Consider the following 17343-nt stretch of genomic DNA (forward strand, 5'->3'; position numbering starts at 1 on the left):
AATTAACGAGAACATTACACATATCAGGTACCTTATGAGTTAATTAATATACATACATAATATAATATAACACTTTCATTTAGAGAAAAACAGGAATTTTCACTCGTCGATAAATGAGTGCAACTAGGAAACATCATATGACACAAATAAATCTAAATATTATCAATTTATTGCAAGATCACAAGTCATTTGAAAAGTTAAACTTATATACATATATTTAAAATAAAATAATCATTATTGCAAACCTTTCTATAAAACATCAACTATGATACTCTTCCCACACATATTAATAATAACTTATTTTTGGCAACACCCATTTGGTAACAATATACATACATATGATATAAATCGATATAAAACTGATAAATGTAAAAAAATCAGATCATTGCTGTTAATGTAAAAATTAACTAGCTTTGTGCTATTAGATTTCAGGTATAAACATTATTATTAAAATACGAAACAAATTATAAACTTACGATATACAAACGATTACTCAAAGGTTACGAAAAACGTGTAAGTACTAATTTTTACAATTTAATCACACCCAAAATTACTTCTCATTAAACGTTTGAGGATTTCTAAAATGCTTCGAGACATTTGAGAAAAAAATTTGAGTATTACGTTTAATATCTAATCCCGAGGGCGATTAAATTTGGAAAAATATTTTATTTAAATCAAAATTCCGGTTACTTTTGGACACCCCTCATATGTATACAAAATAAATCAATAAATAAAGGCAAATTCGAAAGATTTGACTCTACAAAACCGATATTTCGCAAGACGTTTTCTGGAAGATTATTGATATTGCACAATTTATTGCTGTCTATTGCCCACTCTTAATTACTTAAAACAAACACACATTTCACAATTGAATAAACATTTCATGTTTAGCATTTCATAAGGAAATAAGAGATCAATATGTATTAAGAATTGCCTTTACTTACTGATTTACCCTCGTAATAAGAGATGTACATAACACTAAATTATTTATATTATACGTTTATTAGTTTTGTTCATTATTTGTTCAACAGCCTCGTTTGCCACACAACAAACCCACCCTTAATACAAACGAATAATAAATAAAATAAAATGACTAGAGTGGTACACATAATTGAGGACAGCGTACTTAAAATATATCCTGAAATATGCAATAAAATACCATTAATATACATACATACAGATATGTGCATGCAATGTATGTATATAAAATTTTAATAAAAAAAGGATTACATCTTATGTTTCATCGTGTAATAGTTCATCCGATTTCTCATCCTTTATTTTATCATGTAGCATTGAGATTTCCAAATTAGCTTGTTCTAACTGTAAATGCAAAAATTAACATTTTCTTCAATACGCTAATGTAATGTAATTTTAAATATCAAAGCAGTTTATCTGATCGATCATTTGGCTAATTTATATGAATAATAATAAAAACAAACGAACCTTCTTGATTAATATTTTCTTATCTGACTTTTCTTTCTCGAGTTGTTTGTTTAAAGTGTAAATTTTAAGTTGGCATATTTGATCTGCAGTCATAAGCCTTGAAAAAAATTTTAATTATTAAAAATTAAATATATGTATAATAATTAAGTACATAAAATATAAAACGTACAGTTCGGGTAATTCTTTGCAATCGGCACCTTCATTGTGTTTGACAAATTCTCCCTTCAAGGTTTGAAGCTCTGAGAATATTTTAGAAATCCTGCAAAAATAAAATATAGTCGTTGTTGAAAAATTTTGTTATCGTTATTATTTAGAGCTGCCACATACAATCACAAAAAAAAATAACAATTTTCTTTTATTATTCGCGCAAAATGTACATTTATATCATTAATTAGGAATGTTTTTAATTTCATTTGTGAATTGGTGGTTCAATATGACGCAACGCAATATTGATATTTGTAATCGCACAATATTTAGATAAAAATTACATTAATTTCTTCATAGACGATTTTTTAAATACCGAGCCTGATTATTTCACCTTTTAAAACATACAAAAATATTTTTTTTTAATTGAAAGCGAAATTTAATTGAGAACATTGAAACAAATCAATAAATAGTCTATAAATAACTTTGGCTGTAAAGTAAATTTTAATAAAATGTTTCGATTTGGAAATGAATTCCACATTTACACATATGTATATGTAAACGTAATAAATTTTCTTTTTCTATATACTATATTTTTGATCAATTGGTCTGCTCAATCAAAATCAGATATTAAAAATATATATTGTATAGATTGCGCATTGCAAAACGATTCATAAGAATAAAATGGTAAGAATAGTCACATTTCAGTTAGGACTTCAACATTTTTGCCATCGTTAATAGTATCGTCCATCATTAATGAATACTTTTCGTCACCCTCGGAGAACAATGGATTTTCTGAAATTAAAATTGCATATTAAAAATAAGTGATATAATTAAAAAATAGAGACACAATCAAGTATCAGTGAATTTTATCTTTTTGGATAATTTAAACCTAAATACCAATTTTCAAAAGTGATCTATGCAAATTAACGTTCATTAATTTAGAGGTGTTTTCAAATAAACACATTTTAGGCATTATATGTAGATGTAAATACATATTATAATCACCTGTTTCTGGTGTGCTAATCGTATTCTCGACATTTTTTGAATCTCGATCTTTATTATTTCTACAATTTGGACCTGAAAAATCGGTTAACAAAGTACACGATTCAAATAAATCAACAAAAAGTATAAACAATACATTAAAAAAAAGTACATACAAGTGTAAGTATTTTGATTAGTGATTTCAGGCGTTTTCAACATGTCTTGTATATGCTCGTTGTTTTCGTCCCCGTATTTCAACAGCAACTTGTTGATCTCGCTTTTTAAATACGTATTGTGAGCATCGAATATTTCCAACCGATTGTTTAGAGCAGAACAATCTTGGGTTACGTCGTTCAATTGCAATTTGTAATTTTTTATTTGTTTTCGGAGTTCTTCATTCTCTTGACGGAGCTGCAAAAACAAACGTATGTAAAATAAAATATCTCATCGTTAGGCTAATATTGACATGGTAAACACTACAAGTATAAAAAAAGTACTTAAAAGAGACTTTTATTATATCGATTAATGTTCAACATTATTTAAAACAAATAAACAGTCAGTACTAATTAGAGAATAAATCAATGTAAACATTTACAATTTGAAATAAATTAATGCGAAAGTTGTTTGCATTCATTGGCTTATTTTATAATACCTAGTTGAAAAAAATCTAAATTCATGTCTCCCTATTTTATTAACAGAATAACAACAAATCAACATTCCAACATCAAGTGTCTGAAATGGCCAAGTTAGTCTAGTTATATATATATTATAAGTTTAAATACCTTACTCCATTTTTTGCGCCAACCTGCCGTGCAAACGGTCCACCATCTCACGGTCTTTTCCATCTGACATTCTCTGACCCGAGCCTTCTCCAACTCTCGCAAAGCTGAAGCCTATATATATATATATATATATATATATATATATATATATATATATATATATATATATATATATATATATATAAATAAACGCACAAGTAAACACATACATGTACATGGATATCATGTGTGAACACTTGTAAACAAAGTGATTCATATAATAATATTTTGTTTATAAAGCAAAGAGACAGGAGGGGGGATGACTGTCACAATTGGCAAGTTCTGATCAATGTTGTGATAAATTACCTTGGTAAGCTGATGGCCTTCATCGTCAGCTCTCACTTTGTCATCAGGATTAATGTTTATGTTAGCATTTGCATTGGCATCAGCTCTGGAAGAGCCGGCCGCTTCCATCGCGCCAACGGCGTCACTCCATCAATGATCGTCGTAACACGACAAATTTCTACCATTATCGTATGAATTTTTCGTTGCTTATAATTCATTATTTCATGGATTGTTTTGAATAATATCTTTTTATCCAATTAATATGATTCTCCAATTTTCAATCAATGACATAATACATAATAGATAGTTTTATTTGTATTATTATCACACTGTACAGTGTTTTTATTAAATTATTTATCCATGTAGTGTCAATAGATGAATTTTTATGATTGGCGTCGTCCACACACACGGTATCTACGGTGTGTGTGTGGTATAGTTCCCATATTGCAACTTGTGGTTGCTATTAAGGAACTGGCTATGGAAAATTTCGTAAATATTGGGTGTAGATACCGTGCGTGTGGACGACGCCATTGTGAGAAAATGTGAAGGAGATTTTGACTGATTTGATAAACTTAAAATCGATTGATATCGTCTTCATGTGTTTTATTAGTGTGCATTTTAGTATATAACTCTGTGTTTTTTTAATTTAATCATCGCTAATTCTATAACATTGAAACTGAATTGGTTGATGAAATGCTAATAGTTGGGTTGTAAATTGTCACTTCATTCCGTAAAGTGTTCTCTTATTTTTTAATTATCTTCTCAGTCGCTCAATGAATTGGACTGAAACTTTTGCATAAAAATTCTCTACTAAAAATATAATAGTACTATTTCCTAGAATTTCGAATCTTTTCATGTTTGGTTTTCCCCGAAACTGTTTCAAATCAACGATTTTCAACCGTCCTTTGCGGACTAAAAATTTTCTGTCGGTTAGCGAATGAAGTCGATGAACGCCGTGCTTAATGCATTTTTGAAAATGCGCATGTACGTGCGCGCACAACCGCTCCATTGACTTTTATTATCGTCTGCGAACAATGAAAGTAAAATGTCATTTGCATACCGAGTTCAAGACGAGGATGTTGAAATTCCTGCTATAAATAAGTTTGGGTCAATACGTGCAAATATGTAACTGCTCGGAAATGTAATGTATTTGGTAAATTAACGAATGCTTTTTTCCTTCAGAAAGAGTTAGACTTTTGATTTGATTTTGCATTGGATTGCTATAGAAAAACTATAATATTTCTACTATTAGGGAAGATTATTTTCAAAATTAAAAAAAAAAACTAAAGTGATAGCTAGGTACAAAAAATGAAAGCATCGAACTGATGCTGAAGTTCCAAGATTTGAAAACAAAACTAAAATATTAGAATTATTGTAAATTAAAAGTTTCAAACGAATAGTCTGTTTGTCGCAATGTTTATTTAAAATTCAGCTTTTTAACTTTAAATCCATTAATCATTAGCTTATTAACAAAAACTGAACTACTATAAATAAATCTAAAGTCGAATTTTTCGTTATTTGGTGTTATTAAAGTCTGCTATTTCGCTATCAAAGTTTGTTTTAGTTTTCTTCACCAATTCATATTCATTCTTCTCGAAAGAAAGAAGACTAGAAACAAAGAATGAATGAATGGACCACCACTCTTTGAAGTAATACACAGAAGTCCCAGAGAGTGGAGGTCGGGGGTGGGGTTTAGCCGGTAAAAATCCGGCACTACCCTGCAGTTCGGACTGTAGGCTGTCTTTCGAAGATTCCCCACCTCCAGCGCAGCGAAAAAAAAAAAAAAAAAGATATTTTTCCCGTAATTCGTATGAAAAAAAGGGTATATAGAATGTATCTTTTGAACGTGAGGAGGATTGTTTTTGATTAATCATAAAATCAATTAATCAAAAAAAACAAAATAGAAACATGCTTATGGTGGATATCCATAGCAAAATAAAAAATAATTGCTATAGTGCCATAATTGAGGAAGGGAGAAATCTAATACGTTTGTATAGACAAAGCGCTGGGGTCTAGCCCTCTTAATCACCCTGTAGGCATATAGTACAACTGAAATGATCTCATCAGGTCACTGCGACACATATCCAGGAAAGTCATTAACGCATGGCACACGCTCGCCTCGTCAAAAGGTCGACACGTGTTTCTATACACGTGTCTGGGAAACAAAGGAAGAACACACTGAACCACGAACTACGTCCAGGCGTATGAACCCATAAAACCACGCTCGCAGCATAACTAGGGCAGCGCGAGTACCAAGAACAAAAGATGTGCACACGACACACTTGAACCCAAAACGTTTATAAAGCAACGCAGCAACCTCCACCGGCAGAGTGAGCCTCTGGAGTTCATACAGATCACTTCTCCGAAGAAACCTCTTTGTACATACAATAACCATTGTACCAAATTGAACGCAAATAAACGATCCTCTTTCAAACTCAACTGAATTTCCATAGGCCGGGAAACGGTCGAAACCTTTCACTCGACCACCTGTTCTATAACCCAATAAATGTTGAGGTGGTGCGAATTCCACCCACCCCCTACGCAACAATATTTATTTATTTATTTAACATATTAGCCACAGTGACATTACAGAGATCTCCAACGCGTCGCTGTGGCCGGTCATTCAGTAATAATAACATGATAACAATAACTTATAATAATAACAATATTAACACAACATCATTAAAATCATAAAAAAAAAGAAAAAACATAGATAAAGTAATAACAATCATTAATATTTATAATAGTCAAAATCAATCACTGGCATTCCTCAACAACCACTCAACCAGATTAGTATATTTTATATTGAAGAGGTCAATTTCACCAGAAATCCTGTTAAGCAGATATATCGCTTTAGATATAGGAGCCGTTGACAACATATTTGTGCGAGCCACAGGAGGAACAAACAAATCACGATTTCTCAAGTCCCTGAATTTACAAGGTGCATTAAACCTAAATTCCTTTAGAACCTGACGATTGTGTATTATCCCATTCAACAGCTTAAAAAAGTGTCTTACCAGTAACATATTCCGACGAGACTCCAATGAGTTGAAACCTAACGCCCCTAAATAGGAATGCACTAGGATATAGCCAAGGATAATAACCACACTGTTTCAAATAAAGATATCTGAGAAACCGTTTTTGGATTCTCTCAATCTTCAATGAATGAGTTATATGGGTAGGATTCCATATAATAGAAGAAAATTCTAGAATACTACGTACTAAAGATTCATAAAAAATTTTAAGCACCAACGTACTCTGGAAAGGTTTGCTAACTCTTAGTAAGAATCTCAGCATTTTTGTTGCACGCAAACAAATATTGTCTATGTGTCGTTTAAATTGAAAATTATTCGAGAACAAGACCCCCAAATCACAATATTCATCTACAAACTTTAATTCAACACCACTTAGGCGATATGGATAAATCACAGCATTTTTGAATGCTAAAAAATAATTTATTATCGACAGACCAACTTGACAGCGCATCTATGTAAGTCCAATTGGAGAAGGGCTGCGTCACCATGAGACTTAACTGTCATAAAAAGCTTAAGGTCATCGGCGAATAAAAGATAGTCTGAATACTTAATTATTTTTGAGATGTCATTAATGTAAATTAAAAAGAATAATGTCCCCAAGTTGGACCCCTGAGGTACTCCAGAATATGTTAATATGTTATTCTATATCTACGTACACTAGTGCTACACTCGTTTTGAAAAATGTTGGTTTTGTAAATAGTAGATATATGTAGATGGGGATGTAAGTGAGGGAAGAAAGAGGTGTATGTAGGGAGGGAATTGGTGGGTGGTTGTCGGCAGTGGGCGTGGGTGTGCGGTGTGGTGTGGTGCGGTTGGCAGTAGCGCCGTGTCTGTTGTCGGTGGCGGCGGCGGCGGCGGTGGCGGTGGTGCGGCGATGGCGGGCGGCCGAAGCTGGTGGTGGTGGTGGCTGTGGCTGTGCCTGCGCCTGCTATTGCTCAGGGTGCCTGCTATTGTGAGGGCGGAGCAGGTGGTGCTGCTGGACACGACCACCGAACAGAAGCTGGAGTGGACGCGCTTCCCGTACGGACTGACGGCGGCCACCTCCGGCTGGGTGGAGGAGTCGTTCACGGACTTCGACAAGGGCATCAACTGGCGCTCGTACGTGGTGTGCGACGTCGCCTACCACAACGTCAACAACTGGCTGTGGACGCCCTTCATCGAGCGCCGCGACGCCAACCGCATCTACATCGAGGTCAAGTTCACCATCCGCGACTGCTCCCTCTTCCCCGGCAACGCGCTCTCCTGCAAGGAGACCTTCAGCCTCCTCTACTACGAGTTCGACGTGGCCACGCGCGAGCAACCCCCCTGGCAACCCGACACTTACAAACTCATCGGCCGCATTGCTGCCGGAGACGGACGATTCAACGCCAACTCTGAGGTCACAGTCAACACTGAGGTACACATCAACTTTCATTTACCCTCACATCTTCAATCCACTCCACTCCACTCCACTCCACTCCACCAAAATTTGCAATCAATCATACAATACTTTTCCATTGCCTTCTACAAGCCAGTGTCTCAACTCCAGATGCTTTGCCTATCACATATCAACTATCATGACAACAACAAAAAAACATTTTTATTCATCATACATGAAAAAATACTTTTCAATATTAAATAATGTCTTTTCTTACAATTATAAGGCACACCATATGTACGTTTTTTGAGAACAATAAACCGACCTTTTTACACTCACTGGCTAAAAATAATGCAAGTATATTATTGAATGATTACAAATGTTAGACTGGCCGCGCACTAGGCAGCCAATCTAACATACGGTGGCTCATTGGAGCCCACGCACTAGGCGGCCAAGAATTCCTGGCTGCGGCAGCCAATAGATCGCGTACGATTGCACGGCAGCTGTCGCACTAGGCAGCCAGGCTGCCGCAGACAAAATATTGAGCAGCCAGAGTCGACGACCAGTAGTCACCATTCCGTCAAGCGTAGAAGAAATAATTCTTTACCTCTTGTTTCGTAGGAAACGCAAAGCAAAGAGAAGATTTTGGATTCATTCATTCAAACGAACAGCGTTTCCAGAATTGAATGGAGAAAAATGGTTTCAATAAAAATGAAAATTTTCCCAATTGCATTGGTGCCATTGATGGTAAACATATATGTATGTAAGATTAATAAAACCAAGCTTTCCTCACACTTTGTATTTGTGATTTCCTACCATCTTCGTCTTTTCACATCTCGATCACTATATTCTTCTGAAGACATATCCCATATTGCCTTACGATTTAATCCATTAACAGATAATCCTTGAAAGGTCACACAGTCTCTGGGATTCTATTCGCTATCCGCAGCGTAAAACTTCTGGCTGCTACGTCAAGTGCGCGGAGACTGAAGGCAGCCACATACATTCTACCTTGCACGCTCTGGCTGCCGTGCAATCGTACGCGATCTAATGGCTGCCGCAGCCAAGAATTCTTAGCTGCCTAGTGCGCGGGCTCCAATGAGCCACCGTATGTTAGATTGGCTGCGGCAGCCTGGCTGCCTAGTGCGCGGCCAGTCTAACATTTGTAATCATTCAAGAATATACTTGCATTATTTTTAGCCAGTGAGTCTAAAAAGGTCGGTTTATTGTAGTCAAAAAACGTACATATGGTGTGTATTATAATCAATATGCACAAACAAAAACACATGTGGTGAAAGGATTTGAATTTTGATTCCTTCTATTAGTACCTTGCTATTACAAAACATCAAAACAGTGCCAATGATACTACAATTGAGCCACTTGTCACAGATTCTTCAGCTAAGATATATCCTTCTACAGAATCTTCCTTTCAATGGAGAAAAGAGCAAGAGTCAGTATGTCCCAGGGTGTTGGATTACATGACAGTATTCAAATTCTAGTCTGTGATGCTCTTGGTTATTATTTCTTTTATTTAAGACAAAAAACACACATCTATATCCTATGTAAATCCACGTTTCGAATACTTCTATTTTTTCTTTTCATTGTAATTTCTGTGAAAGTCCACACTTGCAATACACATTTTAATTTTCTCGTCTTTTGATATGTCTAAATTTCATACAAATACAATTGACAGTGGGAATCATAAAGAAATATATGAAATAAGCCTACAATATGGTGACTAATAGGGTCTCCATATTGTATGCCTCAGCAGCGATTTCCAATCTTCCTTGATTCGTTTTTCCCTTGGCACTAAAAAATATATCTCCATTACTACGTTTTTTTTCATTCCTAAGACCATCTGGAAGAAGGTAGTCTAATATCAGACGCTTAAGCGTTTTTGCAAAGCATAGAGTTCAATAAAACTAGACCTCAATACTTATTTATATTTAATTTATACCAGGTGCCCCCCTGGCCAGAAACATTGTACATTTCGAAGTATTATTAGTATACAAAAATTAAATACAAAATTGTAAATTTGCAGCATTTTAAACAATTCAGTGAAATTCGAGATTTTGCGAGAAAGTGGGTAAGGTTGCCAATTTGTTAAAACCGTTTCATTGAAACGCTGATAGGAAATGATCGACCTGGAGTCACAGATCCAAGGTCTGGCCGTCAGAAACCAGTAGGTTTTGACACCCGTGAGCACTTTGTTCAAAGCATTATATGCCCACCACTAGTCTATTCTGCTGGTAATATGTAATACAAAACACCGTTAAAACCAATACTTTTGGTATTTGAAAAATGCCTTTCAATGTAGGGTTGTATCGGACATAGTGTTTATCAGTCTTAAAACAACTGTTTTTATTGTTGATCATAAAATGTTTTAAATCTCCTAGAAACGGCTTCATTTTTACTTGTTTCCCTTTAAAAAAGCTTTAAGTCGATCGCCAAACATGCTTTTGGAGACAAAATAACGCTCACTAGCTTTTCGAATGGTCATTTTCTTCAAACGTACTTTTTCAACAGCCTACTTCATGTTCTGTTATTTATATCCCACTTGCGTGTCGTTTTTTATTAATTCTGCCTGTAAATAATAAAAAGTAATTTTGTCCGATCCAATTCGACAAACATGCAATTCAACTTTCCCTGTTAATCACATACTATTAAGAAATTGAACCATATTTACTGTCCATAACTCAACAACGACCCTTGTTGCTACCGAATACAACTAAAACACACAACTCTTTACTGGTTTTCAAGCAAAGTGCAGTTGGACCTTCTAATGAACCTGAGAAGATGGCAAAAACATCAACACTTCCACTACAGTATAAGTGTTGTCGCATAAGTCTCAGTCTTTAAAACAGTTAAAAATATTATGGATAATTCATTTGAAAGTATTTTTATTCACATCATATGTGGGTTTTCTGTTACAGTCCCATGACTCATTCAATTGGAGACTTTTTTGTCCACGAAATATTAGATTGCTTCTATGTTCTTCTTATTACTCAAATCACACACATACACACTTTTGTCAAATATAAACCAATTCACGAATCAAAAGATTGTATATTATAACAATATAATGCTTAGTGTTATTAAACTTTATAATTTTACCTGTAAATTATACAAACGCACATACAATATTGCATTGTTTTTTTTTTTCTTACGTTTGTTGGCATTCAAACAGAATCAACTCTTATATACAATATGTTAAAAATCAAGCTTTTCTTTCCAATGAGTCATATTTTTTTAAATGTACTTACAACAATAACAATAATTTTTGTATAATATTGAATTTTATTTAAAAACCCGATTGCTTGATCTATACTTCTCCAAGTGCCTTATCCGTTACCGCACGTTGGCAATCATGTTTGCAATGATGATTTTGTTGGCCGCCGTCTGGAACAGTGCAGTGGTGTTTTGGTTGAACCATTGCCTCAGGTTTTTCAGCCAGAACGTCCTTCTTCTTCCACAGATGTTCCCTTGAATAATAAGATGCAGGAGTTGATATGTCTCAGGGTGTCGCATTACGTGACCAAAGTATTCAAATTTTCGTCCCTCGGTGGTTTTAGCGATTCATTCGAGACAATACACACTCATTTGTAACCTTATCTGTCCAGCTTATATGCAGCATTAGTCTGTAGATTCACATTTCAAATGCTAATTTATTTCATAATAGTTTCGGTAAGGATCCACACTTTCACTCTGTATAAGAGAACTGAGAACACATAGAATCTCACTGACCTCATGTGGATTTTCAAGGATAATTAAAAGCTACATTTGACTTTCTTTAACTGAACATAAGTCGCCCTGGTTTTCTATATTCGGCATTTTATTTCAATCGTGTGTTCCCACTTGTAATTTAAAGTACAATCCAGATATACGATCTTGTTGACTCTACTTACTTAGATTGTCGATTATTTTACGATTTTGCTGCATTGAAATTCATAACATAAAAATTCCAAAATAAGATTGAGAAATGAGTCAGTTTTCTTCAAAATTCAATACTTGAAGGAAGTTTGTTTCCTGAAAATTTGATCGCCATTTCAATATTTATTTTTAATATTATCAATATGGAAAAGAAAACTTGTATTATCATTAAAAGACAAATTAGATATAATTAATACTTTTAAAAGCGGTGACTTAAGATATTTTTTGTCAAATATTATAAATATGGTGTTGGAACATCAACGATCTCGGATATAAAAAAAACAAAGTGAAAAAACCATGAAGTTTACTTTTCCTTTAACCTCAGAAGATGGAAGCCCAGGGCGTAAGGTTATGAAAAAATCAGGAAATGAGGAAGTGCATTCAAAAACGATCGTCTGGACAGCCAGTATTTGGTCCATTATTGTATGGAAAGTATTCGCGATTTGGTAGCTTCAAAAAGAACAGCTATTGAGCAAAAATAAAGAATAATTTAATATTGATCTTCGTGTTATTATATATGTTTCAATTTCAAAGCCTTTATTGCTGAATCTTAAAAACTAGGCCTCCTTCAGATTTCTCCATATGTTTCTTTATTTTGCCATCCTTGCCCATAAGGGGCCTGCAGCTTGCTTCAGGTCATCTGACCATCTTTTCCGCTGTCTGCTTCTTTTTCTTTTTGCTTTATAGCGTGAAGTCCATTCTGTAATAGATGTTGACCATTTCACTTTCTTGTCTCTTGTCATGTGACCATGAAAGTCCATCTCCATTTACTAACATCTTCACCTTTGGTAATTTTTCTAAGATCCACTGCTCGTTTCTTATACGTCTACTGTTTCTTATACCTTAGCATACTGCTTTCCATGCTCCTCTTTTGATTGCATTGGCATATTGTTTGCCCTTCATTATGTATTTCAGGCACCAGAATATTTTCCACGCGTTAGTGATCCTCTTTTCTATTTCTGCTTCCATGTGGTCATTGAGAGACACAATCTGCCCGAGATATACATAGGACTCCATATACTCAAAAGGCTCTCTGTCTACCTTGATGATACTCTTGGCTTGGTTTGTCATAGCCTTTGTTTTTGTTTTGTTCGATGTAAGCCCTACTTTTTTACTCTTTGTTGCAAGGTCTTGTAGCATTACTTGTAGGGTTTCTGAGTTGTCAGTAAAAAAAGTACAAGATGATTCAAATTACATAGATCCGCTTATGTTAATGCCAAATTTGCTCCAATCCATCTCTTTGAATATTTCTTGAAGCACTGCTGAGAATATTTTTGGTGAAAGTGGGTCTGGAGCTGCATTACACCTCTCTCAATTGGGAATATTTCTCCTAATGTTTCCATTTTCACTTGGGCTGAGCCATTTGTTATTAATTTTTATGATGGATATCCTGTATGGCTTTCCAGATGTTAGAATGATGTATGGAGTCGAATGCTACATGCAAGCAGAAACTGTACTCTTGGCATTTGTCCAATTTTTTTTGTGATGTGGTTGAGGATTATCTTGGAAAATACCTTGTAGATATTGGACATGATATATGTGAACATATAAACAAATAAAAATGATTCATACTGAATGTACGCGTCAATTGTGATTTTTTCGATTATCTGTTATAGTCAAATCGAGGTTCTACTGTACACTAATGAATGAGTCTCAGTTGAGCAATTGTATGCTCAAGTTACATACATATGTATAAATAGTGAATAGTGTAAATTGAATAATGAAGTGATGATACATTTTCAGGTACGCTCCATCGCTATTACCAAGCGCGGCGTCTACTTTGCATTTCGAGACCAAGGCGCGTGCATCTCCCTGCTGGCGATCAAAGTATACTACATCACTTGCCCCGAAGTGGTGATAAACTTCGCTCACTTCCCGCACACTCCGACGGGACGCGAGGTGACCCTGATTGAGCAGGCCAACGGAACGTGCGTCGCCAACGCTGAAGTCGTGGACGCCCCCACCTACCTGTGCAAAGGCGACGGCAAGTGGACCCATCCCAGCGGCGGATGCAAGTGCCGAGCTGGTTACGAGCCCGACTTCGAACGCCAGTCGTGCCGCCAGTGCCCCCCCGGCCGCTACAAATCCCACACCAGCGACGACGAATGCGCCCCCTGCCCCCATCACTCTAAATCATCCGACTATGCCGTCAGCGAGTGCGCGTGCGACCCCCACTACTTCCGATCACCGTCGGACCCCAAGAGCATGGCGTGCACCCAACCGCCGTCAGCTCCCCTCAACCTCACAGCCACTTTTGTCGACCAATCCACCGTCATCCTCGCGTGGAAACAACCCACTAAACTGGGCGGACGCTTAGACGTCGTCTACAAACTCAAATGCGACGCCTGCGCCCCGCCCGTACAATTCCAGCCGTCCACAGACATATTCAACGACACTCGCGTCACCGTCTCCAGCCTAAATCCAATCACCACTTACCGATTCCAGGTGTACTCCGAAAACGGCGTCACCAAAATTTCAAACCACGACTCGGAATTCGTCGAAGTCACCGTCACCACCGAAGCGTCCGTCATCAGCTCGGTCACAAAGGTGCGAGTGACTTCTGTGAAGAGTTCGGAACTGACGCTCACCTGGGACGCTCCACTCGTGAATGAAGTGTCCGAGCCGGACTTGGACGTGGTCGAGACGTACGAGGTGCGCTGGTTCGCCAAGCAGGACATAGAAGGCAGCAACTTCAGCACCATCTTGACTTCCGAGTTGCAAATCACCGTCGGTGGCTTGTACCAACAGACGGAATACGGATTCCAAGTGAGGGCCAAGTCGCAACGCGGCTGGGGCGAATACAGTCCGGTCGTGTTCAGCCGAACGGGACAAGTTCTCGGGCCGGCCTACATCGGAGACGAGGACAACATACAAGTCAAGTACATCGCCGGCGCTATGGTCGGCTTAGTCATACTATTCGTCGTCATCATAATCTTGACCGTTTTGCACTTGAGGTCTAGGGCCAACGACGAGTGCAACAAGAAGCAACCCAACGACTGCAGCACTCTGGACTACAGAAATGGAGAGGTGTACACGGGACTCGAAAACATGCCCGTTAAAACGAATTCGAACGTCACAACGCCGCTGTTCACGGCTGCCGGTGCCTCATCTCGCACTTACATCGACCCACACACGTACGAGGATCCCAACCAGGCCGTGAAAGAGTTCGCCCGCGAGATAGACGCTTCGTGCATCACCATCGAGGCCATAATCGGCGGCGGCGAGTTCGGAGACGTGTGCCGCGGCAAGCTGAAACTCCCTCCCACCTGTATCCAAGAGATCGATGTGGCCATCAAAACGCTGAAACCGGGCTCGGCCGACAAGAGCCGCTGCGACTTCCTCACCGAGGCCTCCATAATGGGACAGTTCGAACACCCCAACGTTATATTCCTCCAGGGCGTCGTCACCAAATGCAACCCCGTAATGATCATCACCGAATTCATGGAGAACGGATCGCTGGACACGTTCCTGCGAGCCAACGACGGCAAATTCCAAGTCTTGCAGCTAGTTGGAATGTTGCGAGGAATCGCTGCCGGTATGCAATACTTGTCCGAGATGAATTACGTCCACAGAGACCTGGCGGCGCGCAATGTGCTAGTCAACTCGCAGCTGGTGTGTAAGATCGCCGACTTTGGCCTGTCCCGCGAGATCGAGTCGACGACGGAAGGCGCGTACACGACCCGAGGCGGCAAGATCCCCGTGCGCTGGACGGCACCCGAGGCCATCGCTTTCAGGAAGTTCACGAGCGCCAGCGACGTGTGGTCGCTGGGCATCGTGTGCTGGGAGGTGATGTCGTTCGGCGAGCGGCCGTATTGGAACTGGAGCAACCAGGACGTGATCAAGTCGATAGAGAAGGGGTACAGGCTCCCCGCCCCCATGGACTGTCCCGAGGCCATCTACCAGCTGATGCTCGACTGTTGGCAGAAGGAGCGGACGCATCGCCCCTCCTTCTTAAGTATAGTCAAGACTTTAGATAAATTGATACGGTGTCCGGACACGCTGCGGAAGATCGCCCAGAACAGGTCGACGAATCCGCTGGCCGGGGACGCGCCCGACCTCACCCACTTCAACTGCGTCGACGACTGGCTCAACTCCATCAAGATGGCCCGCTACGTGGAGAAGTTCCACGCGGCCAACATCACCGACATGGACTCGGTGGTCAGCCTTACCGTGCAGCAGCTGACGCTGCTCGGCATCACGCTAGTCGGACATCAGAAAAAAATTATGAACAGTGTACAAACAATGCGAGCGCAGATTAGAGTGAACGGTTCCGAAGGGTTCCTAGTGTGATCAGACAGTGTGTTTTATTTATTTCTATAATACTACATATATCTATATATTTTATCGTTTCGCTATTGTATCCACGATGATTTACTTGAACATCTACTCTACATATTTAATAGCTGCTATTTATATACATATGTATGTATCTAACACCGTTTTTATATATTATATATATTATACGAATACATTCTAAACCTTACGTAAGCGCAGCTCTTCCAATCTTGACAGCTCATCGGAACACAATCGAATGTGCCTGCAAGCTGGTGAACTTTCACTTTCTAAGTATTTTGTAAAAGTTCCGAGCCCCATTTGCAATATGTTCTCGATTGGGCCCGGCTCAGTATTGGGGATGAATTTTCAAACCATGTATTCCGCCTGATGGATTCATCAACCCACAAATTAAGGGAACTTACAGTCGTTGACGACTACCAAATTGTCGCACTATCTAAAAATGCTTAGATATAAACGACAATTGTTTTGAGTTACTGTAAAACAATGGCCCTTAACAAACACTTGTGGGTTGGTTCAGTTGTGCGGGAAACAAACGCTTGTAGCCACATTTCCGATTTTATCCGATAACCATTAGAGATGTAATGTAAATATTGACCTATTACATATTTTTTTTTACTCATATATAATACATTACATCTATTTACAGAATGATTATATATTCAGAGACGGTTGACGTGTTCAAAGGTGACGAATTTGTACCGTGAGATCCAGCATTCAGCCAGCTTGTGTAAAATTGAATTTCATTTATTTCAAAATGACAAATCGAGATTTATTCTCTTAAATTCAAAATATTTATATATGTGTGTGTATAATTACTCATGCTTATATGTTGTGACTGCTTTAGCTGAATTAACGAGTAAGGATTTCGCGAAAGACTGCTACGTGTTTTTTATAATAACGTCTTTTATATGATGATGATGGTGATGATGATATTCTCCTCTTCCTCTGCCCTCCTCCCCCAGCAGCCCCTGTTTGAAAGAAGAAAATGAGACCTTTGTGGGAACTTTGATTATTATTTAGTTATGGTGTGTGTAAACCCAGGGTTCAC

General features: G+C 37.9%; 2 protein-coding genes across 3 annotated transcripts; one reads left to right on the plus strand and one right to left on the minus strand.

Annotated features, from left to right (window-relative positions):
• Positions 1-148: 148 nt before the first annotated feature.
• LOC143922242 (uncharacterized) lies at positions 149-3849 on the minus strand. Of its 2 annotated transcripts, XM_077445466.1 has the most exons (9): positions 3699-3849; positions 3354-3464; positions 2748-2982; positions 2596-2667; positions 2289-2382; positions 1613-1702; positions 1444-1540; positions 1231-1320; positions 149-1138 (listed from the first exon to the last, which is right to left on the minus strand). In XM_077445466.1, exons 1-8 carry the CDS (start codon positions 3804-3806, stop codon positions 1234-1236), a joined length of 894 nt encoding a protein of 297 aa, XP_077301592.1. In that variant the 5' UTR covers positions 3807-3849; the 3' UTR covers positions 149-1138; positions 1231-1233. The 2 variants fall into 2 exon arrangements, with proteins under 2 accessions (XP_077301592.1, XP_077301593.1); XM_077445467.1 differs by lacking the exon at positions 3354-3464 and having other exon boundaries at positions 151-1138; positions 3699-3826.
• A 3686-nt stretch (positions 3850-7535) lies between these two features.
• On the plus strand, positions 7536-16430 carry Eph (Eph receptor tyrosine kinase). Its single transcript, XM_077445881.1, has 2 exons — positions 7536-8108; positions 13743-16430. Exons 1-2 carry the CDS (start codon positions 7587-7589, stop codon positions 16287-16289), a joined length of 3069 nt encoding a protein of 1022 aa, XP_077302007.1. The 5' UTR covers positions 7536-7586; the 3' UTR covers positions 16290-16430.
• Positions 16431-17343: the final 913 nt, after the last annotated feature.

Source organism: Arctopsyche grandis, chromosome 2, assembly GCF_051622035.1.
Source record: "Arctopsyche grandis isolate Sample6627 chromosome 2, ASM5162203v2, whole genome shotgun sequence".
Taxonomy (NCBI): domain Eukaryota; kingdom Metazoa; phylum Arthropoda; class Insecta; order Trichoptera; family Hydropsychidae; genus Arctopsyche; species Arctopsyche grandis.

Coding starts and splice junctions, on each gene's coding strand:
- LOC143922242 (XM_077445466.1), bottom strand. CDS start 3,806: ATGGAAGCGGCCGGCTCTTCCAGAGCTGATGCCAATGCAAATGCTAAC. Junction 3,465..3,698: donor AAGGCCATCAGCTTACCAAG/GTAATTTATCAC, acceptor ATATATATATAG/GCTTCAGCTTTGCGAGAGTT. Junction 2,983..3,353: donor GGCGCAAAAAATGGAGTAAG/GTATTTAAACTT, acceptor TTGTTTTTGCAG/CTCCGTCAAGAGAATGAAGA.
- Eph (XM_077445881.1), top strand. CDS start 7,587: ATGGCGGGCGGCCGAAGCTGGTGGTGGTGGTGGCTGTGGCTGTGCCTG. Junction 8,109..13,742: donor AGGTCACAGTCAACACTGAG/GTACACATCAAC, acceptor ATACATTTTCAG/GTACGCTCCATCGCTATTAC.